Source organism: Antennarius striatus, chromosome 12 (genome assembly GCF_040054535.1).
Source record: "Antennarius striatus isolate MH-2024 chromosome 12, ASM4005453v1, whole genome shotgun sequence".
In the NCBI taxonomy this organism is placed as follows: domain Eukaryota; kingdom Metazoa; phylum Chordata; class Actinopteri; order Lophiiformes; family Antennariidae; genus Antennarius; species Antennarius striatus.
This window is the reverse complement of record NC_090787.1, coordinates 21,183,314-21,206,697: the sequence shown is the minus strand read 5'-3', so window position 1 is coordinate 21,206,697 and position 23,384 is coordinate 21,183,314. Positions and strand designations below refer to the sequence as shown.

At 46.4% G+C, this 23,384-nt stretch overlaps 1 protein-coding gene across 4 annotated transcripts in view; it reads left to right on the top strand.

Moving 5' to 3' along the window:
• The window catches only part of usp9 (ubiquitin specific peptidase 9), a 41,082-nt gene extending 18,215 nt beyond the window's left edge, over positions 1-22,867 (top strand). For 2 of the 4 annotated variants that reach the window (XM_068330128.1, XM_068330127.1), the window contains exons 16-47: positions 726-839; positions 935-1,163; positions 1,608-1,703; positions 1,837-2,048; positions 2,973-3,213; positions 3,447-3,596; positions 3,922-4,042; positions 4,137-4,267; positions 4,374-4,652; positions 4,747-4,884; positions 5,113-5,250; positions 5,379-5,545; positions 5,665-5,773; positions 5,887-6,033; positions 6,131-6,277; positions 6,383-6,590; positions 6,668-6,888; positions 7,652-7,839; positions 7,931-8,104; positions 9,109-9,250; positions 9,328-10,084; positions 12,728-12,851; positions 12,932-13,157; positions 13,279-13,408; positions 14,045-14,230; positions 14,469-14,689; positions 14,791-14,879; positions 14,956-15,112; positions 15,867-16,079; positions 16,706-16,735; positions 17,895-17,993; positions 20,809-22,867. In XM_068330128.1, coding sequence (XP_068186229.1) covers positions 726-839; positions 935-1,163; positions 1,608-1,703; positions 1,837-2,048; positions 2,973-3,213; positions 3,447-3,596; positions 3,922-4,042; positions 4,137-4,267; positions 4,374-4,652; positions 4,747-4,884; positions 5,113-5,250; positions 5,379-5,545; positions 5,665-5,773; positions 5,887-6,033; positions 6,131-6,277; positions 6,383-6,590; positions 6,668-6,888; positions 7,652-7,839; positions 7,931-8,104; positions 9,109-9,250; positions 9,328-10,084; positions 12,728-12,851; positions 12,932-13,157; positions 13,279-13,408; positions 14,045-14,230; positions 14,469-14,689; positions 14,791-14,879; positions 14,956-15,112; positions 15,867-16,079; positions 16,706-16,735; positions 17,895-17,993; positions 20,809-21,042 — 5,818 coding nt within the window. In that variant the 3' untranslated portion in view covers positions 21,043-22,867. The remainder of the gene's footprint in view (positions 1-725; positions 840-934; positions 1,164-1,607; positions 1,704-1,836; positions 2,049-2,972; positions 3,214-3,446; positions 3,597-3,921; positions 4,043-4,136; positions 4,268-4,373; positions 4,653-4,746; positions 4,885-5,112; positions 5,251-5,378; positions 5,546-5,664; positions 5,774-5,886; positions 6,034-6,130; positions 6,278-6,382; positions 6,591-6,667; positions 6,889-7,651; positions 7,840-7,930; positions 8,105-9,108; positions 9,251-9,327; positions 10,085-12,727; positions 12,852-12,931; positions 13,158-13,278; positions 13,409-14,044; positions 14,231-14,468; positions 14,690-14,790; positions 14,880-14,955; positions 15,113-15,866; positions 16,080-16,705; positions 16,736-17,894; positions 17,994-20,808) is intronic. The other 2 variants (XM_068330129.1, XM_068330130.1) reach the window with 2 other exon arrangements.
• Positions 22,868-23,384: the final 517 nt, after the last annotated feature.

Genomic DNA, 23,384 nt, shown 5'->3' with positions numbered 1-23,384 from the left:
TTGTCCGTGACGATTGTCGGGAAACACTGCTTTGATGACGTCCTGTCAGTAATCACTTGTGATCTCCTCCTCTGATTTATTTGCTAACACTGTTTTTCTCCCAAAAAAAATTCTCGGTGTTCACCGGCCAGTCTCATTGTGTTTACTTGACTGAGAAAGTAGCTCCATGCTTCGCACAGACAAAATAATAGTTATATCATGGAAAACAAGAGAAAAACACAAGAAAAATAAGAGCAAAATACGTGGTAACAAAGTTACTGAAAGTTCGACGATCAAGTACGACGATCGATCGGTAGTGCGCACGTTCATGTGGCGCTTGTAAACAAAACGCACACAAACCTGAGGAGGGAAGCGTTGATAGAGAGGGAGCTCAGAGCCACGCCCCTTAACACGGAGCGTTTTGGGGTGGAAGTGATTTTATCAATATTGAATCAAAGATATTGAGGACCACGGATCACTTGGGGGCATTAGACATTAGAAATACATTAGAAGACATTAGAAATACAGTGTAGTTAGACATCTGGCAGCTGAATGATATGAATTAAAAAGCCCAATGTGGGACCTTGAAGCTGCTCAACTGGTGTCGGTTGCTTGACTTTGGTTATTTGGGGAAGAACAAGTGTTAGTCACTCCACACTCATCAAACATCTGGAACCCCCTGTTTAACCTTCCCATACCTCTTATTCTTACCCTCAGATCATTAATGACCTTTTTTTTTTTTTCAGGTTCCTGCTCAAAGATGGCCAGTTGTGGTTATGTGCCCCCCAGGCCAAGCAGATCTGGAAGTGTCTGGCTGAGAACGCAGTGTTTCTGTGTGACCGTGAAGCCTGCTTCAAATGGTATTGTACCAGCTGATTTCATTTTGCCTTTGGCTACCCTGACACCCCCCACCCTCCATCGAATCTGAATGGTTATTTGTCCTGTTGCCCAATAGGTACTCAAAGCTGATGGGGGATGAGCCAGACCTGGACCCAGACATAAATAAGGACTTCTTTGAGAACAACGTCCTGCAGTTGGACCCTTCTTTGCTGACTGAGAACGGCATGAAGTGCTTCGAGAGGTTCTTCAAGGCCGTCAACTGTAGGGAGGGCAAACTGGTAGCAAAGCGCCGCGCCTACATGATGGACGACCTCGAACTAATAGGATTGGACTACCTCTGGAGGGTGAGCACATTTATTGCAACAGATGGAGGCTTTTGCTCGTTAATGTGTGTGTGTGTGTAACACACATTTGTCTTAAGAATAAGAATCTCCAAATCAAAAAGCCTCAATAGCCTCTGGCTTCCGTTAGATATTATTTTAGCTTAAAAGCAGTTCTAACTACACTCTGGCTGTGACTCGGTCCTCATCTGAAGAACACGGGCCTTGTGATTGTTACTGAGCGACATTGAAGTCTGCAGGAATGCAGTTGATTGTTTTCAAAGCATCGCTCCAGACTTCAGTTTTAACTGGCCGTGTTTGAATTCATTTGCTTTACTTGACTTTGCAGTGTTGCTATTGAACGTGAGCACATTGCATAGCGTATGCTAAAAGTCACTCTGCTGGAGGGTGTGATTGAGAGCCCCGCTGGGAAATCAGTGATTGATGCCGTGTTGTTCTCTCTCCCAGGTGGTAATTCAAGGAAGTGATGACATCGCCAGCAGAGCCATTGACCTGCTGAAAGAGATTTACACTAACCTTGGACCAAAACTACAAGTCAATCAGGTACTCAGTTTTGTTTCAGTTGGAGCGCAGGTTTGAAGTTAAATCTGTCAGCGCTCTCCCCTGCCCGTGTCTCCTTCCTGTCCAGAATCGATCATGTTGTCTCTTTGTCATCTTGTGTGTTTTTTCCATTCAGGTCGAAATTCACGAGGATTTCATCCAGTCGTGTTTTGACCGTCTGAAGGCGTCGTACGACACCCTCTGTGTCCTGGATGGAGACAAAGACAGCATCAACTGTGCCCGTCAGGAGGCGATCCGCATGGTGCGAGTTCTCACTGTGCTCAAGGAGTACATCAATGAGTGTGACAGTGACTACCACGAGGAGCGGACTATACTGCCCATGTCAAGGTACAGTCGTTGTGCTTTATCTGCCATTCAGGTTTTAATATATCGCTGAACATCAGCTGATATATCCCGTGAAGCAGTGATGTATTGTAATTGTCAGTGTTTGTCCGTCTGTCCACCAAACATCTTCACAACCGTTGCAGATAGAAAGATGAAACAAAAAGCACATTACTGGGGCAGCAAAGGGGATGAAAATGAGATGATGACCTTGAGAAAACTAGGTCAAGGTCAAATTTCAACTTTTGCACACTCAGGAACCGGATAAGATAGAAAGACGAGGGAAAAGGCCAGTGTGAGTAAGCACTAGCTTTGATCTTTGACCTTTGCAAGTAGGTCAGGGTAAAAGTTTGAATTCGGGGGTGTCGCGGGATGTTGTCTGTGACTGCTTTGGCTCTAGTTTCTGTCCTGAGATATTTTTGCACATATCTCAGGAACTGGATAAGATAGAAAGACGAAACAAAAGGCGTTATATTCAGGTTTGCAAGTGGATGAAAATTAGATCACAACATTGACCTTGAAAAACTAGGTCAAGGTCAAATTTTCACTTTTATACCTTTTTAGGTACACATCTCTGAAACCTGATGAGATATTATCACAAAATAAAAACCAAAATTTTCAGGAAGCCAGAGGCACAAAAATGTGATGATGTTGCGGGATGTTGCATCTCTGACTGCCTTGTTTGAGATTTGAAATGAAAATATAGTGAAGTCTTGTAGCCTCATGAGGTGAGAAAGTGAAACAAAATGGATATCAAGACAGCACAGCCACCACAGTAACCTAAGTTTGTACAAAGCACATGTCAGAATTCAGGGACACGGTCTATTCCATGCTAAAAATGTAGAACCTTGTGGATCGGGGCCTCTGATTGCATTTATTGTGACATTTGTCAGAAAAACAGTGGTATACTTTTTCCCGTTCCTCTAACAGAGCTTTCCGTGGGAAACACATCACCCTCATCGTCCGCTTCCCCAACCAGGGGCGTCAGGTGGACGACTTGGATATTTGGTCCCACACCAATGACACCATCGGCTCGGTTCGGCGTTGCATCCTGAACAGGATCAAAGCTAATGCTGCGCACACCAAGATAGAGCTCTTCATTGGTGGGGAGGTGGTCGATCCGGCTGATGACAGGAAGCTGATCGGACAGCTTAATTTGAAGGACAAAACGGTAAGAATTTTCAACTGGTGCAGTTTTCGTAAAAATCAATTGTCTTTGCTTTGCCCCTTATGATTTTTGTGTCCTTATGCACAAAACGTGCATTCATTTTTGTAGATCATTAAAATGTGTGAATTCAACAGCAGCTGTTTGTACTGCAGCCAAATGACTGAAGTGTCGCCCTCATGAGTAGATTTTCCAGCATCAGACCAACACGAACTCATTGTACTCAATGTTTTGTGTAGCTGATAACAGCCAAGTTGACCCAGGTGAGTGCCAACATGCCTTCAAGCCCGGACAGTTCTTCTGACTCATCCACTGGCTCTCCTGGTAACCATGGCAACCACTACAGCGACGGGCCCAACCCTGAGGTGGAGAGCTGTCTACCTGGTGTGGTGAGTCCACGGCACAGATTCTGTATGGAGTGTCTAAACAGGATGTTTCGCTGTCAATACAATAATTTCATAAAATGCATTATTATTAAATGTATAGTTGAGATATTTATGTAAAAAAATATATTTATTATTAATATTAATCTCACTATTAATCAGATGGGTCATCTGTTTTTGTCATTTAGGGACTCTAATGTTCAACATCACATCTAACTCCATTCTGACGACACTCCTTTGTCTTATAACCCCTGAACTGAGATGTGATGTTGTCGTTATGTGATCACCAGTATGTGAACGGTGTTTCTGAAACCAGTGTCCTTTTCCACAGATCATGTCGCTGCATCTGCGCTACATCTCCTTCCTGTGGCAGGTGGCCGACCTGGGCTGCAACCTCAACATGCCTCTGCTTAGAGACGGAGCTCGAGTTCTTATGAAACTCATGCCTCCAGGTACGCACGCATCCAAACTCTCTCCAGGGAATTTATGCGATGACAGCACAGCGTGAGCTATGTTGTTATGTATGTACTATTTCCGTGTCCTCAGATAACACTACAGTAGAGAACCTGCGAGCCGTGTGTCTGGATCATGCTAAGCTGGGTGAAAACAGCCTCAGTCCTTCACTCGACTCACGCTTCTTTGGTCCATCGCCTTCACAAGTGCTGTACCTCATTGAGGTTGGTCATTTCCACCTGGTTTGCTCATGCAGTGAGAATAGTCTGCTAAACACATCCCACCAACCCTGTTTGTGTGTTTCTCACTCTCCTCTCACCCCCGATCCAGGTCGTCTACGCTCTGCTGATGCCGGCCAGCGCCACTCTCGGCGAGGACGCCAGTGACTTCCAGTACAACTTCCTGAAGAGCGGTGGGCTGCCTCTGGTGTTGAGCATGCTCACTAGGAACAACTTCCTCCCTTCTGCGGACATGGAGACTCGACGCGGCGCTTACCTCAACGCGCTGAAGATCGCAAAGCTCCTTCTTACCGCAGTCGGGTTCGGTCACGTGAAGGCGGTGGCCGAGGCCTGCCAGCCCAACGCCGAGGGAAATATTCCAGTTTCACCGGTTAGGCCTCACACACAAACACACCCGTGTAACTGGTTCGTCAGCTGACTGCCACATCTCTGACATGTTGTTATCTTTCTCTACCTTTGTACAGATCAACCAGGCCACTCATGACCAAGCCTTGGTCCTCCAGAGCGCCCTGCAAAACATCCCCAATCCGGCCTCAGAGTGCATGCTGCGCAACGTAGCCATCCGGCTGGCCCAGCAGATCTCGGATGAAGTAACAGAAAATGTAAGAACAATACTTCTCAGGGTTGGGATAATAATGTTAATGTAGATTAGTGATTACAATTACTAATGAAAAGTTTTTGTAGCCACTGTGTTTTATATAAAGGCTGTTATGTGTTGGTTGTACGTACAAATGAGTGTTATGCATTAACACTGAATGAGTTAGAGAATATTAATATTTTAATGATGCTAATCTCTAAGAATGCCTTGTATGGGACTGTTTTTTTACCAGAATTTTTTCCAGGCATCGAAATACATCCCAGATATATGTGTGATCCGAGCGGTACAGAAAATAGTGTGGGCATCAGGCTGCGGTACGGTGCAACTCGTCTTCAGTTCAAATGAGGAAATCAGCAAGATATATGAAAAAGTAAGTTTACGTGTCGCTCACGTTTTGTTCGACGTAACAAACGGGTAAAATGAGCTGTTGGTGGGACTGATGTGTAGTTCAGGGCTGTTTTTATGTTCGTATCGCTCATTTCTTCTCTTTATTGTCAGACAAATGCAGCCAAGGAGCCGGACGGGGAGGATGAGCAGGTGTGTTGTGAGGCACTCGAGGTGATGACGCTGTGTTTCGCCCTCATGCCCACCGCTCTGGACACGCTCAGTAAGGAGAAGGCCTGGCAGAGTTTCATCATAGACCTGTTGCTGCACTGCCACAGCAAGTGAGTCCATCTGGGTGAACGCCAGCAGGTTGCTGAAGCCCAGTGGGAGCAGAGATGTTCTCCATCTCTGTCCCTCAGCTGGAACACAGTGATGTTAATGTGGTCATGTGTGTGAACAGATCCGTACGTCAAATGGCCCAGGAGCAGTTTTTTCTGATGGCAACGAGGTGCTGTATGGGTCATCGCCCCCTCCTCTTCTTCATCACTCTTCTCTTCACCGTGCTGGGGGTGAGGAAGACGTTCTGTTTGTTTCATTTGTCTCACAACACTGTGATGATGTCTCACCACAGTGTCGACAGAGAGCTCCCTACTAGGTCCTGATTTCTATTGTCCATTCCCAGAGCACCGCCAAGGAGCGAGCCAAACACGCCGGAGACTACTTCACGCTACTCCGACATCTTCTGAACTATGCCTACAACAGCAACATCAACCTGCCAAACGCTGAAGTGCTCCTCAACAACGAGATCGATTGGTTGAAACGGATACGGGTAAGGCAGCGTCTACCCACACATTTGTTAAGTTTATTCTTGTTATATTTTACGTGTGAGCAGAAGTGAAGTCGAACAATGAATGTGCGTTTACTAGGACGAAGTGAAGAGAACAGGAGAGACTGGAGTGGAGGAGACCATCCTAGAGGGCCACCTTGGAGTCACCAAAGAACTTTTAGCCTTTCAGACACCAGAGAAAAAATATTACATTGGCTGTGAGAAAGGAGGAGCGAATCTCATTAAGGTACAGCCTGCTGCCCAGACATTACTGTTCGTGTGAAGAGAAGGGAAAACCAACCATTTTTCTAAGTTGATCACATGACTCATTTCTGTTTTTTTCCTTTGTCAGGAGCTGATTGATGACTTCATCTTCCCAGCATCCAATGTGTATCTGCAGTACATGAAGAGTGGGGACTTCCCCACAGAACAAGCCATCCCAGTCTGCAGCAGCCCTGCTTCCATCAACGCCGGCTTTGAGCTGCTGGTAGCGCTGGCTGTCGGATGCGTCCGCAACCTCAAGCAGATCGTCGACACCCTGACTGATATGTACTACTTGGGTATGGAGAAACCAGTTCCAGTGATGTATGTCTCTGGTCATTTGGGAATGACATCACTACGTTTCTTCTCCTTTCAGGCTGTGAGACACTCACGGAGTGGGAGTACCTGCCTCCGGTGGGACCGCGGCCCAACAAAGGGTTTGTGGGATTGAAGAATGCAGGAGCCACCTGTTACATGAACTCAGTCATCCAGCAGCTCTACATGATCCCCCCAATCCGCAACGGCATCCTGGCCATCGAAGGCACGGGCACCGACGTGGACGACGACATGTCAGGAGATGAGAAGCAGGAAAATGAGGTGGGGTGAGAGTGTGTGTGGCAGAAAGTCGTTTGCTCAGTGAAGATTCTATCTCAATGTCATCTCACAGAATGGATACGGTATTTTCCGCACTATAAGGAGCACTGGACTATAAAGCACACCGTTGGTTTTTGAGAAAATTGAAGGCCTTTAAGTGCGCCATACAGTGCAGAAAATACTGTAATTCTACACCGTAACGGAGCGATCCCCATCCTTTTTTTTACACTGTGTAAATATTGTCTGACGTTAAACCGTCAGACAATATTTACATGGACCGTCTTTAAGGTGTGGCGAATAAATAAAATGAAAATAAATTGATACGATCAGCAAAAACACTATTTTTGTTTAAATATAATAATAAATGTGAATCTAATTTGAAGGATTTCTTCACAGTTCAGCCGTAATTAATTTTGTTACCAGCTTGAGAGGCCCCTTTTAAGAAGGTAGTCATGTGACCGAGGCACGCATCTCGACACGCATCAAGAGTGACTCATAGACAAATGTGGAGGAGAGAATCCCGTAATCATAAATAATCATAAATAAAATGGAAATAATGTGAGTTTTGTATTTTTTCTGTGTAATCTGGTACCCAGTGACCCACAAACCGATGCCGGTCCGCGCCGCAGGGGGTTGGGGACAAAACGGCTTCGATCTGAAGCCATCATTGTCACAAAACCACTAATTTGATGTCAGAAATCCAAAGACACGTAACTGCTGTTTCCCCAGACAGCAGGATGTTGAAATGTGCTTTCTGCCTCCACAGAGTAACGTGGATCCTCGTGATGAAGTGTTCAGCTACCACCATCAGTTTGATGATAAACCCTCCAGTAAGTCAGAAGACAGGAAGGAGTACAACATCGGGGTGCTGCGCCACCTCCAGGTCATTTTTGGGCACCTGGCTGCGTCCAGACTCCAGTACTACGTCCCAAGGGGCTTCTGGAAACAGTTCAGGTATTTCAGAACGGCGGGTTCGGACGGTTTCTCCATTTTTCCCCCTGTTTTTAACCAGTGCTGATGTGTAATGGTCACCCCTCCATTTCAGATTATGGGGTGAGCCGGTGAACCTGCGCGAGCAGCACGACGCACTGGAGTTCTTCAACTCGTTGGTGGACAGTCTGGATGAAGCTCTGAAGGCCCTGGGCCACCCGGCAATGCTCAGCAAGGTGCTGGGGGGCTCCTTTGCAGACCAGAAGATATGTCAAGGATGTCCTCACAGGTAAGTAAAGTTCTTCTTGTGTTTTGTTACTAGAGATACAGTGGTACCTCTACTTACGAATTTAATTGGTTCTGGAAGAAATTTCATAAGTAGAAAATTTCTTAAGTAGAAACGCGTTTTCCATGCAAATGCCCTAATCCGTTTCAAGCCCCCAAAATTCAGACCTAAATGTTTTATAAAGCATAAAAATGCATCAAAACATGTAACAAATACATGTTACGATTAGATTATTACACAATAAATGAGAGTTGTGCATAACGTAAAAAACAAAAAATAGAATAAAGAATAATAATGACGGTCATTTACATTTTAACTGCTGTCCTCATTGTTTTTTGCCCTCTTTGGTTCATGCCCTCTTGCCCCACCATGAACAACAGAGTGAATTCCAGTCCTACTTCTGAACTTCTCCAACCACCCACGCGACGCCTTAAACTCCTTAAACGTCCTTTTGTTTTAATAACGTGGTGATTGTAGATGCATTACGGCCATATTCTTTGGAGAGATCAACCAAACGCATCCCTTTTTCACGATTTTCTATCCTCTCTGGCTTTGTTTGTACGGACAAAAAAACTCTTCGTCTTTTCTTTTCGTCTTTTCTCCGTCACTTTCTTGGGGTCCATAGTGAATACTCTAAAAGTTAATATATTTACGTAAAACTATCATAACACCTCATGGGTCGAGGGCTGAATGATGAGGACGCACACAAAGAGGTCCCTCTTAGCCAATGGGATGCCAGGAAGATACTAGGTAATAGCCAATGGCAGAGCAGCTATAAGAATGTTGCGTTCAGGAGCTGCGAGTATCAGCCCATACTGTATTTTTACATTTCATAACTCAGAATTTCTTTCGTAACTAGAGGCAATATTTTCCTGTTGAGGCGTTTCGTAAGTAGAAAATTTCGCATGAGGAGACATTCGTAAGTAGAGGTACCTCTGTACTGTAATAGGTTAGCTGCAGGTGTACCACGATACTAGTCACACATTTTTTTGTCTCTTTTTTTCCAGATACGAGTGTGAGGAGTCGTTCACGACTCTCAATGTAGACATCAGAAACCACCAGAACCTGCTGGACTCCTTGGAGCAGTACGTGAAAGGGGACCTCCTGGAGGGGGCCAACGCTTACCACTGTGAGAAGTGTAACAAGAAGGTAAGAACGGCGCCGCCGTGTGGTCGTCAGGCCGCTGTGTCTGAGAGGACTCACGTTAACGCTCCATGTCTGGTCAGGTGGACACGGTGAAGCGTCTGCTGATAAAGAAGCTCCCCCCTGTCCTCGCCATCCAGCTGAAGCGCTTCGACTACGACTGGGAGCGAGAGTGCGCCATCAAGTTCAACGACTACTTCGAGTTCCCCCGGGAGCTGGACATGGAGCCGTACACGGTCGCCGGCGTGGCCAAGCTGGAGGGCGACGACGTGAACCCGGAGAACCAGGTGATCCAGCAGAACGAGCCCTCCGAGCCCACGCCCCCGGGGAGCTCCAAGTACCGTCTGGTGGGAGTGCTGGTCCACTCAGGCCAGGCCAGCGGGGGACACTACTATTCCTACATAATCCAGAGGAACGGGGGCGACGGCGAGAAGAATCGCTGGTACAAGTTCGACGACGGGGACGTGACTGAGTGCAAGATGGACGATGAGGAGGAGATGAAGAACCAGTGCTTTGGGGGGGAGTACATGGGCGAGGTGTTCGATCACATGATGAAGAGGATGTCGTATCGAAGGCAGAAGCGCTGGTGGAACGCCTACATCCTGTTCTACGAGCGCATGGACTCACTGGACAAGGACAGCGAGCTGGTCAAGTACATCTCGGAGCTGACCATCTCCTCCACCAAACCGCACCAGGTCAAAATGCCCGGGATCATCGAGTGCAGCGTCCGCAAGCAGAACGTCCAATTCATGCACAACAGAATGCAATACAGCCTGGAATATTTCCAGTTCATTAAGAAACTCCTGACCTGTAACAGTGTCTATTTAAACCCCCCTCCAGGTAGGAACCCTTCTTCTATGTCCTGCACTGCAAACTGCAACAGATATTTTCACAAACAATGGCCTTTGCATCAGATATTGATGTAGATGTTGTTATATGATGCCTTTTTTTACATAGATTAGATGTTTTAAATCGACTGGATTGTCATCTGGCTAGAATGGGAAAAAAAAACAAGTTATAGATAAAGCTATCAAAAAAAGATTAGTTGAAGATGAGAAAAAAATTGTTAAAATGTGGAAGTGACAGAGACAACATTAACCATAGAAGAAAATGTTTGTTTGTTCCTCGATACTAGGGATCAACAATATACAAAATAAGGAATTGCTGTCCCTACGGTCTTTAACTTGAACGCTTGCATGTGCTGGATGGTCACCATGACCAAACATGGGATGTGATTGGTTCTGCCATTTCATTATCATCGTCTCTTTATATCAAATAACAGATGCTTCTTGATCCTCTGCATTTCAAAGCTACTCACTTGCTTCATTTAAAGAATACACTCACGGTTTATGTTAATATGTGGCAACCCTGCCTAAAGAAATGAAAGTGGGGAGTGTTTGGTGTGTTTGGTGCAGACTGCCGAGAAGTGCTCTCCTCCTGTCATGCATTATTAATGAAGTCAGAGCCCTGGAGTTTTCCACAGGAAAATAGATGTTTGACAGCACAAGGTGATCAGCACAGATCCTTTTTATTGGGTCAGAATAATTCTGAGGCGCGGGCATTTTCTGAATCAATAAGGTTTGATTGCTTCCTTGTATTTTGAGTCTCAATTAACATTTGGTTTGATGCAGGATTTTTTGGCACCTATCGTAAATTGAACATTAATCCAAATGGGTGGATGTGTAGACACACCCAGACACCTTTAAAGCTTCAAAAAAATTTCAAATTTAAATTTACATTTGTTGATGTGAGGAGGTGCACGTCAAATGGCTCCAAACAGCGTCTGTCTGCAGATCACTGTCGTCCTTTTTTATCCGAGTAGTGTGATCTAAATAGCAAATTAATAAGTCTAACATAAAGCAGTTTTCAGGATATTAGTTCCTGACTGATCCTGTTAGATTATTTAATTTAGCAATTTCAGATTTATCTGCTTTGCCCAATGCGTTTACCTGCACAATGACTAAAAGTGTGTTGAGTCTGCTGCTGGGGATAGCTGTAGTCATTATTTGTCCTCAATGATGTTTCATTAACATCCTCATGATTTTAATCATTTTTTTCTGATTTTTTTCCAACTAATCTGCACGTTATTTACAGTTTGGATAAAATATATCTAAACCATGCTTCACTGTTTTTGAGGGAAATGGAAGGCAGTAAAACAGACTGTAGTGACTGAAAAGCTCATTAAAGGTCTGTCATTACTCTACTGTTGTTTCATACTCAAAATGGAACACAGAGGTCTTAAAAATGTATATATAATCTTAACGTAATCATTTTAGGGGGTCGAAAAGTCTGCAGTAAAATAAAACATCCATTGTCTGTTAGTCCGCCCTGAATAGATTTTGACTCAGGTGGAAAACTAACACCTGATCTGCCTCCGGGGTAACTTCTTTTAACTCTCCAACAGTTCAAACCACACATGGGAACTAACTACTGCCTGTATTTATTTATACACACTGTGAGTGAAGGCCTGTGCAACCAAGACTGTCATAGATTCTGGAATATCCGTTATTTGGCGTCATATAAGCAGAAATCCGCCATCTTTCCCAGTAGATGGTTGTAGACTTTCCCAGTATTGATACGAGTCTCTTGTTACCAGTCCCAAGCAGAGACACGTCTGTGGTGACGATTCAGACTGTTCTTATGCCATAGAAATGAAGGATGTTGGGTTAGTTTCAATCACGCTACATTCCACTGAATCTTTTTAAAATATTGTAAGGTCATACCTTTCAGTCAACAACAGCGAGCTGTGGCCCCCTCCCCATCTCAGTTATTCCAGTGAATTATTTTGTGTGTGAATCCTTCAACACTTCATTTATTCTAATCACTTCTTTCAATCTCTGGATTTTGTTTGGGGATTTATTTTTTTTAGGATGATGACATCATGAAATACTACAAGATATTCAGTACTTTAAAAAATACTTTTTAAAAAAAACTCAGCATCAGCTTGAGATGAGAAATCCGACATTTAGTGTAGACCTGCAGTCTGCCTCCTGGGCCAACAGAACCAGTGATTGACCGATCCGTCATGTTGTTGACTTGTAGAAGTCTCTGTCTGCCGCGCTGCCATCTGCTCTTAATATATATAGAATAAAATTGTCTGCAGTACCAGTAAAGGTTTGGTTATACACCGAATTCATTTAAAGGGAGGAATGTGGTCAACCTTTGAGCTGAGACTGTCAGAAATGCTCTCAGACAGCTTGGACTCTGTTTTCCATTCCATTTAATGTGAAATGAAATAATAACGTCAGAAAGACGGCTTTAATCTTAGAATAGTGGATGTCTGTGAATTGTGTGAATTGCATAAGAGCAGCTAATTACATTTATTTTATCAGAAATGTGTTGTGAAGCCAAATCAAAGGAAAATGTCACGGCCCTTTGTGTTCATGATGAAGTCATTTGAACGTCATGTTCCATAGGACGTAATCTCATGTTAATGTAGGTGTGAGATGTATTTCTTTTATTGATCGTCCTTCTCTTCATCAGGACAAGACCACCTCCTGCCAGAGGCAGAGGAGATCGCTATGATCAGCGCTCAGCTGGCTGCCAGGTTCCTTTTTAGTACAGGTTTTCACACTAAGAAAGTGGTGCGGGGTCCTGCTAGCGACTGGTAAGCTCCCTCTGCCTTTGCTTCTTCCCTTTCTCTCTTTTCTTTTTTAAAGGTCTAAATATTCCCCGTCCCCCCTCCAGGTATGACGCCCTCTGCATCCTGCTGAGACACAGTAAGAATGTTCGCTACTGGTTTGCACACAACGTTCTATTTGCGTACCCCAACCGCTTCTCGGAGTACCTCCTCGAATGCCCGAGCGCCGAAGTCCGGGGTGCTTTTGCCAAGCTCATCGTCTTCATCGCTCACTTCTCACTGCAAGATGGCCCCTGCCCCTCCCCCACGGCCTCGCCCGGATCTTCTGCTCAGGTCGGTGCCAACCTTCAGCCGAACTCTGTGAAACACACTCTGGACGAGATGAAGGTATTTCATGTGGCGTTGGCGCTGTCCCGTCGGTGTTCACCTGTGTTGTTGCTTTCGTTGCCAACAGGGCTGTGATAACCTCACCCTCAGCGGCCACCTGTTGAGAGCTGTACTCAACCTGCTCAGAAGAGAGGTCTCTGAACACGGCCGTCACCTGCAGCAGTACTTCAACCTCTTTGTCTTGTATGCCAATCTGGGTAAGGATTGCACCCAATCACTCAGCAGTCACATGCATCTGTTCTGCACTGGACAAACACGGGTTATGCCATTTTTTTTCTGATCACATTTCTGTTGTAATACAACACACCACACTGACATAACATTAGATTTCACTTTCACTACATACAATTGGTCAAAATCACGATACAGTGATCCCTCGTTCCTCACGCTTAATGCGTCCAGGAACCACAGGTAAATCTGCATGTCTATTAGTTGATAGATTTTCCCCATAATTTAGAGAAGTTTAGTGTTTTTTTTCAAGGCTGGAATGGATTACGGTAAAATGAGTTCAGTTATTTTAAACAGGGAAGTGTTGTTTGATTTATCAGTTACAGAACAGATTAAACTCGTCTTGAGGTTTTATTGTATTTTTTAGAGAGGATAAATAAAGTACGAATAAAAAGACACGGATGGAGGAACACATCCGAGCTCACTGGAAAACACAACCTGTTGACATTAAAACTACTGTAGTTGTCATGAACCCGGCAGCACTTGACTGTTGCTGTGCTCTCATCAGCCACTAGTGGGAGCTGTTCAGAGCGTGATGGGTTGTGGGCAGAGGAATTGGTTCCTGCTGGTCTGACATGCTGCTGCCTCTCCTCTGCTGCACACAGGCCTGGCAGAAAAGACTCAGCTGCTGAAGCAGAACGTTCCCGCCACGTTCATGCTGGTCGCTCTGGATGAGGGTCCCGGCCCCCCCATTAAATACCAGTATGCCGAACTGGGCAAGCTCTACACGGTGGTGTCTCTGCTGGTCCGGTGCTGTGACGTCTCCTCACGCATGCAGTCCTCCATCAATGGTGAGTGCTTTCCTCTTCAGCTGCTTGAGTCTGGCGTGAACAGAGATGATTTTATGGGGGGGTGACAAGAGTCAGAGCCCAATGAGGATGTCATCCTTGCTCAGGATCCAGTGACTGACAATCAGCCACTCTTAGCGTCTGCTGTGTCGGTGGAGCTCAGAGCTGAGGGCTTTGGACACTAAAGAGAACACGTTTCAGGTTAGAATGAGTCTAAACTTCCTCTCCGCTCCCGTGCCAGGTAACCCCCCCCTCCCTAACCCCTACGGCGACACCAACTTGACTGCCCCGGTGATGCCCCTGCAGCAGATGGTGGCAGAGATCCTGTTTGTGAGGACCAGCTACGTGAAGAAGATCATTGAGGACTGCAGCAACTCGGAGGAGACGGTGAAGCTGCTGCGCTTCAGCTGCTGGGAGAACCCTCAGTTCTCCTCCACCGTGCTCAGCGAGCTGCTCTGGCAGGTGATTGGCTGGTGCTTCTGAACCTAAAGGACCACCACTGGGGGGTGTCCTCCCGCTCCACACTCAGTGTACAAATCCCATGTGTGTGTGTGTGTGTTCAGGTGGCGTACTCGTACACCTATGAGCTGAGGCCTTACCTGGACCTGCTGCTACAGATCCTGCTGATTGAGGACTCCTGGCAGACACACAGGTGGGACAGAAGGAGTCTGAGGTGGCTGCAGGTTTCAGTGTCTTCAGTGTTTAATATCTTTTGTTTGTCGGAGCAGGATCCACAACGTGCTGAAGGGCATTCCGGACGACAGAGACGGGCTCTTTGACACCATCCAGCGCTCCAAGAACCACTACCAGAAACGGGCCTACCAGTGCATCAAGTGCATGGTGGCGCTGTTCAGCAACTGTTCTGTGGCTTACCAGATCCTACAGGTGAGTTTGACGCGTTAAACCGGTCTTTCCTTGTGTTTACTGACATGTCAGGGTGAGCTGATCCATTCTGTGACCAGAAAAACACAACAAAGATCCCAATTGTATCCAAGAGTAATGGTGAATAACACTGTCATAAAGACAATACAGTTCGCCCTCGTGCATTCACGCATTAACGCTCGTGACTTCACCTCACCATGGATTTTTGGTAGGCAGTCATGTGATACCGTACGCGATACTCGGACTTCCATGAGACACGAAAGTGTTTTAAACAGTCTATCAGAGTGTTTTAAAGGTAATACAGATAGAAGGTGGTTAAATATCAGTATGGGGGGGTTCAGAAATGTTTAAATAACCGTAAATAATAAAATGAATAGATCACAATCTCGATCGCGGATTCCTTATCGCAAAGAACAAGTGCACACTGTATTCATTGTTTGAGAATAATGTAGGATTACAGTATTAGCCGCACTATAAGGCGCACCTCAAAGCCTTAAAGGTCCTCTAAATGTGACAGTGCCTTACAGTCCAGTGCTCCTTATTTATGAACACAGTTTCAGATGACACCCGTCAATAACAATAATGAAAAGAAATCCGTTCCTCTTGGTCTCAGGACTGATTTTGTACCACTGCTATTAAACAAAAGTTTTTATTGTTAAGACCTTTGGAGTGAATAGAACACCCCCGAACACCTAACACCCCCTTCATATGAACACAAGTCTGTCTGCTCATCAGTGTGTGGCTCTTCTCCCCACAGAGTAACGGTGACCTGAAGCGAAAGTGGACGTGGGCCGTGGAGTGGCTGGGGGACGAGCTTGAGAGGAGGCCCTACACTGGGAACCCCCAGTACACCTACAACAACTGGTCCCCCCCAGTGCAGAGCAACGAGACCTCCAACGGCTACTTCCTGGAGCGCTCACACAGTGCACGTATGACACTGGCCAAAGCCTGTGAACTTTGTCCTGAGGAGGTAATGGCTTTGAAATTGTACCCTATGAAAGTCACACACACACAAACACACACACACACACACACACACACACACACACACACACACACACACACACATTGTGCTTAGGTAAGCCCCCCCCCCCTCTATCTAAACTGTAGGACACCACATGTAGTTTACAGAAGAGCTGTTCAAAAACACTGCAGTTTGACCCCCAAACACCACAGTAAAGCATGTGTGTATGGTTGCCATGGAGACATGTCAGCACTGGTTTACAGTGATGAAGATAAACCGATTCATATTACATTATTTCAACACAGCAACCTGCAGAATTGCATTGCATGATCAGCCTATACACTGTATGTAATAGAGAGGAGGGGTCTCATTGATTATTGATTAATCAGTTAAATAATCCCACCTGTTAGTTTATCATTCCCAGCATGCAATTGGGTTGAAATATCCTCCCTAAGACACAGCTATGACTTGTTAACTATGTTGAATATGTTGTGTATTGATTCATTCGTGGCTGCAGTTCACAGTGCATACAAATAATTTTTTTTTGTTCTCACTTAAAATAAATTACTTGTATTTTTATGTTGAAAAATCCAGTCAAATGACACACTTCTCCTGTAATATTCCATACACAGCTCAAGTGTACTCAGGGAAGCCCAGGGAAGGTCAGTATTCCAGGCACCACAACATAAAGGAAGGAAATTGAACCTTAATTTAATACAAGTGTTAGCAGAGAACACTGATCGGCCCGTGTGGAGGCCTGCAACACGCTTAACACACGTTTAGATAGAACTGCATCATGTTAAGTTTCCTGTAGTTTGAACAGTCATCCATGCAGAAGCTAGAGACATACTGACATGTTGAGTGCCTAGAGTTGTTCCCACTTTGTCAGGTCTTTTTGGGGGGGCTTTATGCGATGGAACTTGTTACAGAAATAACAACCAGAGGTTGGTTTTTTTTTATTACTTAACGTCTCGACATGTCCTTCCTGTCAGCACGGAGTTGTGTTCATGCTCCTGTAGTGCTAGGAGGACAGACGGACGTGGTCCTCCTGTCTGCTCATACAGTACAGTGAGATGCAGACGAGCTGCTGGGGGGTTCTTTACATTATGATGCAGCTGCACAGTCAACAGGTCTTTGTCCTCTTGTTGTCCCGCTGCCCAGTCAGGGATTGGCCAGTCTCCGTCCCAGTCTGGTGCTCTTTTACCAGTTTTTGCTTCTTTGCCAACTCAGACCGGTTCCTCCAGCCACCTGCTTCTGGGCTCCTCTAGACCTCAGGGTTCAGTAGTTACAGTATTTAAACCGCAAGGCTTCCTTCATCACCATGATGGTTTAGGAACCTGAGAGCATAAGCTGTTGGTTAGTTTTACCTGTTACATCCATGATTTTTTTTAGTTTTCACAAAACATCTCAAGATGAGGTTGTGTGTCGTTTTTATTGGCATGGATTCAGACGTCATCTGACAGTTTTATTTTCCATCGGTAGGATGTTGACTACATTTGTAAAAGACATTCATTAGTTTATGAGCTGTTTTACCACTCTTTGCACATGTTAATAAATATATTTTATACATACATACAATTATTTGAGCTTGAACTACCATCAGAAACAAAAGGATCAGCAGCCTTTGTAAAACTGCAGTAACAGAGACTCTGTAGAATCCACCTACACACAGCATCATTAAACTTTATCCTACATAATGTAGCACAGTTGGATTTTTGACTTTCCCACTGATAGTAGTTTTATAATAGGCTGCAAATTCTGTTGGAATATTTGTTTCCGTTGCAGTCACCATTTATTTCTAACATTTGTCCTCTCCACTAGGAACCAGATGAACAGGAAGCTCCTGATGATCAAGACTCCTCCCCCCCTGAGGACACCTCCCTGTACCCCCACTCTCCTGGGACCACTCAGTTCCAGCAGGTAGATCATCAGACTGTCCTGTCCCCGTAGGGAAGAGCATCCAACAGGGGGTGTGTTTCCCCCCCTTTATGGCAGTACAGTATTTTCCGCACCATAAGGTTGAACCTAAAAGCCTTTAATTTTCTCCAAAACCAACTTTGAGCCTTATATATGCAAAAAAATGGAATAGCCTTTCATTGAAGGCGCGCCTTATAACGCAGAAAATACTGTAGTTCAGATAAGAGTCGGTCTGTCAGAACAGTGTCAGCGCAACTGTTTTTGTCTTTTCCGCAAAAAGGAAAAAAATAATTAGACTTATTAAATTTTTAAGAGTAAATATAAATTAACTATTCACAATTTCTTTTATCACAGGTTTAAATTTGAACCATGACATACCCAAAGGTCGTTGTGTAGACATTGACCCCAAACATGTGTGAATGGTGCCCTGTTGGGGGTGAATGTGTGTGTGAATGTTGCCCTGTTGAGGGTGAATGGTGCCCTGTTGGGGGTGATTGTTGTCCCGTTGGGGGTGAATGTTGTCCCGTTGGTGGTGAATGTTGCCCTGTTGAGGGTGAATGGTGCCCTGCTGGGGGTGAATGTGTGTGTGAATGTTGCCCTGTTGGGGTTGAATGTTGTCCTGTTGGGGGTGAATGGTGCCCTGTTGGAGGGTGAATGGTGCCCTGTTGGGGGTGAATGTTGTCCCGTTGGTGGTGAATGTTGCCCTGTTGGGGGTGAATGTGTGCGTGAATGTTGCCCTGTTGGGGTTGAATGTTGTCCCGTTGGGGGTGAATGTTGCCCTGTTGGGGTTGAATGTTGTCCCGTTGGGGGTGAATGGTGCCCTGTTGGGGGTGACTGGTGTCCTGTTGGGGGTGAATGTGTGCGTGAATGGTGCCCTGTTGGGGTTGAATGTTGTCCCGTTGGGGGTGAATGGTGCCCTGTTGGGGTTGCATGTTGTCCCGTTGGGGGTGAATGGTGCCCTGTTGGGGTTGAATGTTGTCCCGTTGGTGGTGAATGTTGCCCTGTTGGGGGTGAATGTTGTCCCGTTGGGGGTGAATGGTGCCCTGTTGGGGGTGAATGGTGCCCTGTTGGGGGTGACTGGTGTCCTGTTGGAGTTGAATGTTGCCCTGTTGGGGGTGAATGTTGTCCCGTTGGGGGTGAATGTTGCCCTGTTGGGGTTGAATGTTGTCCCGTTGGGGGTGAATGGTGCCCTGTTGGGGGTGACTGGTGTCCTGTAGGGGGTGAATGTGTGCGTGAATGTTGCCCTGTTGGGGTTAAATGTTGTCCCGTTGGGGGTGAATGTTGCCCTGTTGGGGTTGAATGTTGTCCCGTTGGGGGTGAATGGTGCCCTGTTGGGGGTGACTGGTGTCCTGTTGGGGGTGAATGTGTGCGTGAATGGTGCCCTGTTGGGGTTGAATGTTGTCCCGTTGGGGGTGAATGGTGCCCTGTTGGGGTTGAATGTTGTCCCGTTGGGGGTGAATGGTGCCCTGTTGGGGGTGACTGGTGTCCTGTAGGGGGTGAATGTGTGCGTGAATGTTGCCCTGTTGGGGTTAAATGTTGTCCCGTTGGGGGTGAATGTTGCCCTGTTGGGGTTGAATGTTGTCCCGTTGGGGGTGAATGGTGCCCTGTTGGGGGTGACTGGTGTCCTGTTGGGGGTGAATGTGTGCGTGAATGGTGCCCTGTTGGGGTTGAATGTTGTCCCGTTGGGGGTGAATGGTGCCCTGTTGGGGTTGAATGTTGTCCCGTTGGGGGTGAATGGTGCCCTGTTGGGGTTGAATGTTGCCCTGTTGGGGGTGAATGTTGTCCCGTTGGGGGTGAATGTTGTCCCGTTGGGGGTGAATGGTGCCCTGTTGGGGGTGAATGGTGCCCTGTTGGGGGTGACTGGTGTCCTGTTGGAGTTGCCCTGTTGGGGGTGAATGTTGCCCTGTTGGGGTTGAATGTTGTCCCGTTGGGGGTGAATGGTGCCCTGTTGGGGGTGACTGGTGTCCTGTTGGGGGTGAATGTGTGCGTGAATGGTGCCCTGTTGGGGTTGAATGTTGTCCCGTTGGGGGTGGATGGTGCCCTGTTGCGGTTGAATGTTGTCCCGTTGGGGGTGAATGGTGCCCTGTTGGGGGTGAATGGTGCCCTGTTGGGGGTGACTGGTGTCCTGTTGGAGTTGAATGTTGCCCTGTTGGGGATGAATGGTGCCCTGTTGGGGGTGACTGGTGTCCTGTTGGGGGTGAATGGTGCCCTGTTGGGGTTGAATGTTGTCCCGTTGGTGGTGAATGTTGCCCTGTTGGGGGTGAATGGTGCCCTGTTGGGGGTGACTGGTGTCCTGTTGGGGGTGAATGGTGCCCTGTTGGGGTTGAATGTTGCCCTGTTGGGGGTGAATGTTGCCCTGTTGGGGTTGAATGTTGCCCTGTTGGGGGTGAATGGTGCCCTGTTGGGGGTGACTGGTGTCCTGTTGGGGGTGAATGTGTGCGTGAATGGTGCCCTGTTGGGGTTGAATGTTGTCCCGTTGGGGGTGAATGGTGCCCTGTTGGGGTTGAATGTTGTCCCGTTGGGGGTGAATGGTGCCCTGTTGGGGGTGACTGGTGTCCTGTTGGAGTTGAATGTTGCCCTGTTGGGGGTGAATGGTGCCCTGTTGGGGGTGACTGGTGTCCTGTTGGGGGTGAATGGTGCCCTGTTGGGGTTGAATGTTGTCCCGTTGGTGGTGAATGTTGCCCTGTTGGGGGTGAATGGTGCCCTGTTGGGGGTGACTGGTGTCCTGTTGGGGGTGAATGTTGCCCTGTTGGGGGTGAATGTTGCCCTGTTGGGGGTGAATATGTGCTCATTGTTGCCCCTTTCTCCCCCCGTACAGAACAACCACCCCCATGGGCAGCCGTACACCGGACCCGCTGCTCAGCACATGAACAACCCCCCCCAGCGTCCCGGCCCCGCCTCTGCCCCGACCCCAGGCCCCGCCCAGACCCCCACCCCGGCCCCTGGCCCCGCCCCTGGGCCAGGCCCGCGAGCACAAGAGAACTGGGAGAGCACGGACGAGGTGGCCCCCGCCCCCACCTCCACCCCGGCGCCAGCCCCACCTAAGGAGTAACCCCCCCCCCTTTAATGTGCCTGGAGCCCCCAACGTCCCGTTTCCTTCCTCCACCTTCAGTCCAGAGCTCCTCACCGGGCCCCCTCCCACCTTCTCTGTCCCCGGGGCAGGCCAGAGCCAGGCCTTTCCTCCCGTCAGCCTGGGGGGTTGGGGGCGGGGTGGTCTCTCTTCCCTGACCTGGGGGCTGCCTGACGGTGGGACAGCCGCCGGCTGGGGGGGGGGGGGGGGGCGGACGAACGTTCTAAGAAAGGAAAACCAATCAAACCCAGAGCCGACGATGTTGATCGCCTGTCGAGCCGACACAGAGGTGTACATAGTGCGTTCATGTTCCTGACTGTTCAGGCCCCCCAGTAGCATAACCGTGTGTTTGCTGGTGGGCGGTGTTGCAGATATTATGAAAAACAAAATGGATATTACAAAAAAAAAAAAAAAAAACGCCCCCCAAAAAAATCCTGTAAGAAGACAATAACTCCTGTTTGTTTTCTCACCCATGTTCAGCAGTAAAGTTAGTCCTACCGTCGGACGGTTACCGCTCATCCAACCGTAGGACGCAGCGTTAGAATTATGTTTTTGTTGAAGCTCCATGGCAACCGTACGACCGCTGCCAAATCAAGTCACGAGCCGTGGTTTGGTTTTAGTGTGAGGTTGGACTGGTTGGACTGGTTGGGTTGACTTTTACGGTGTTTTGGTTGATGTGAAAAAGCAGTGATGCAACATTGTTCTGAAACTCATTGCCTTTCTTCTTCTATTTTTTTGTTTTGTTTGTTCTAGTAATTAATTCAACCCTTTTTGAAGCTCTAGTTAATGCTGTAACATTTAGCATGGCTTCTCACCAGAATAGTGTAGCCCAAGGGGAAGACTTGTGACCATAACAACCTGAAGCTGTTCTTAAACCACATCTCCAGAGGGTTGTTGGAACCCTTAGGCTTATTTTTTTTCTTTTTTTCTACTCATCTGCCCCTGTTAACAATGGGGGCGATATTTTGAACCAATGTAAAAAAATAAGTGGCTTTTCAATTGCACATTATAACCCTCCAACTTAACATTTGACAGTCTGTTTTTGGTGGGATAGACGGCTTTGCTTTCATCTTTTAGAATCCTGAAAAATGAAACTTATGCAACAGAACTGCTGCACTGGGCTGTCTGGTGTATAATAGACTGTGTGATTTGCTTCTATCTCTTCAATAAAGCCTAGTTGTAGACAGACTTGTTGCCCATTGGCTTCCTTTCTGCCATGGAGGCGGTCAGGTGTGGCGTCTGACTGCGGTTGGGGGTGAAATACCTGATCCCCAGCCGCAGTGAGACCCCCCTCACTGTACCGTTCCATGGAGAAACGGGTCCCAAAGCAGGGTTCTTGTAAGAATAGTGACTGGTTAGTCATGTTGCAACTTGAGCTGACTTGTAATTCTGTAGGAGTAAAAGGTAAACATCAGTAAATACTGTATTTAATTGGTAACTTGAATGCATGTATTTTTTTTTGTCTAAAACATACCAAATACTCCTGCAAATGAAAATATTCTGCCCATCGTATTATATTTAAATATTTTGCTCTTATTTTATAGAATTTATTTTGTTGTATTTCACTAAAAATAGAATTTGATTTAAGAGGAACATTTTTGTCCTTGTGTTATTTTTAAAGAAGATATTGACTGTACAGAGTTCTGCGCCCTGTTTTTTGCCGACTTTTGTTTTGGCCATGGTGTGACGTTGAATTCTGGAGCTACAGTCGCGATGTGGACTTTCACTTTGTGAGGTTTTTTGTGCACAGAAATATTACAAAAAAAAAAAGCATTGCGCCCTTAGCAAATAAAGAACGTGGAATCTTGCCTGTGTCTCATTTTTACCTGTGGATGGAACCAATAAACATCTGCACATCACTGTCCTCCAGAATGTTTCCTGTTTTGAACCGACACTCGTCCTGTGTGATCAAACCAACGAGTTCATCAAGGTTCATGTTCAGATTGTCTGTTAAAGTGAACATTTATTTAGCCTACTGACATTGAGCTAAGTAGGATACACAAACCAACACTTTCACATAAATCTGCACCAGAAAGTCCACTTGAAATGTTTAAGATCAACTGAAATCAGCTGAATTTGCAGCTCTTAAAGAGAGTGAACTGACCTGAACTAAATTCCATCTCGTTCTGTTTTGCAGTCTCATACATGCTAACCAAAGCTACATGGACACCTAAAAAGTAGTCTAGATCTGAACATGAACTTTATGCTCCTAACCCTCAGGGGTTAAAATGGATAAACACGACCTAACTGGGACACAAATGGGTCGTCTTATGAAAGAAAAAATAATTTTCTGTTTCAATGCATCAGATCTTTTCCATTACTTC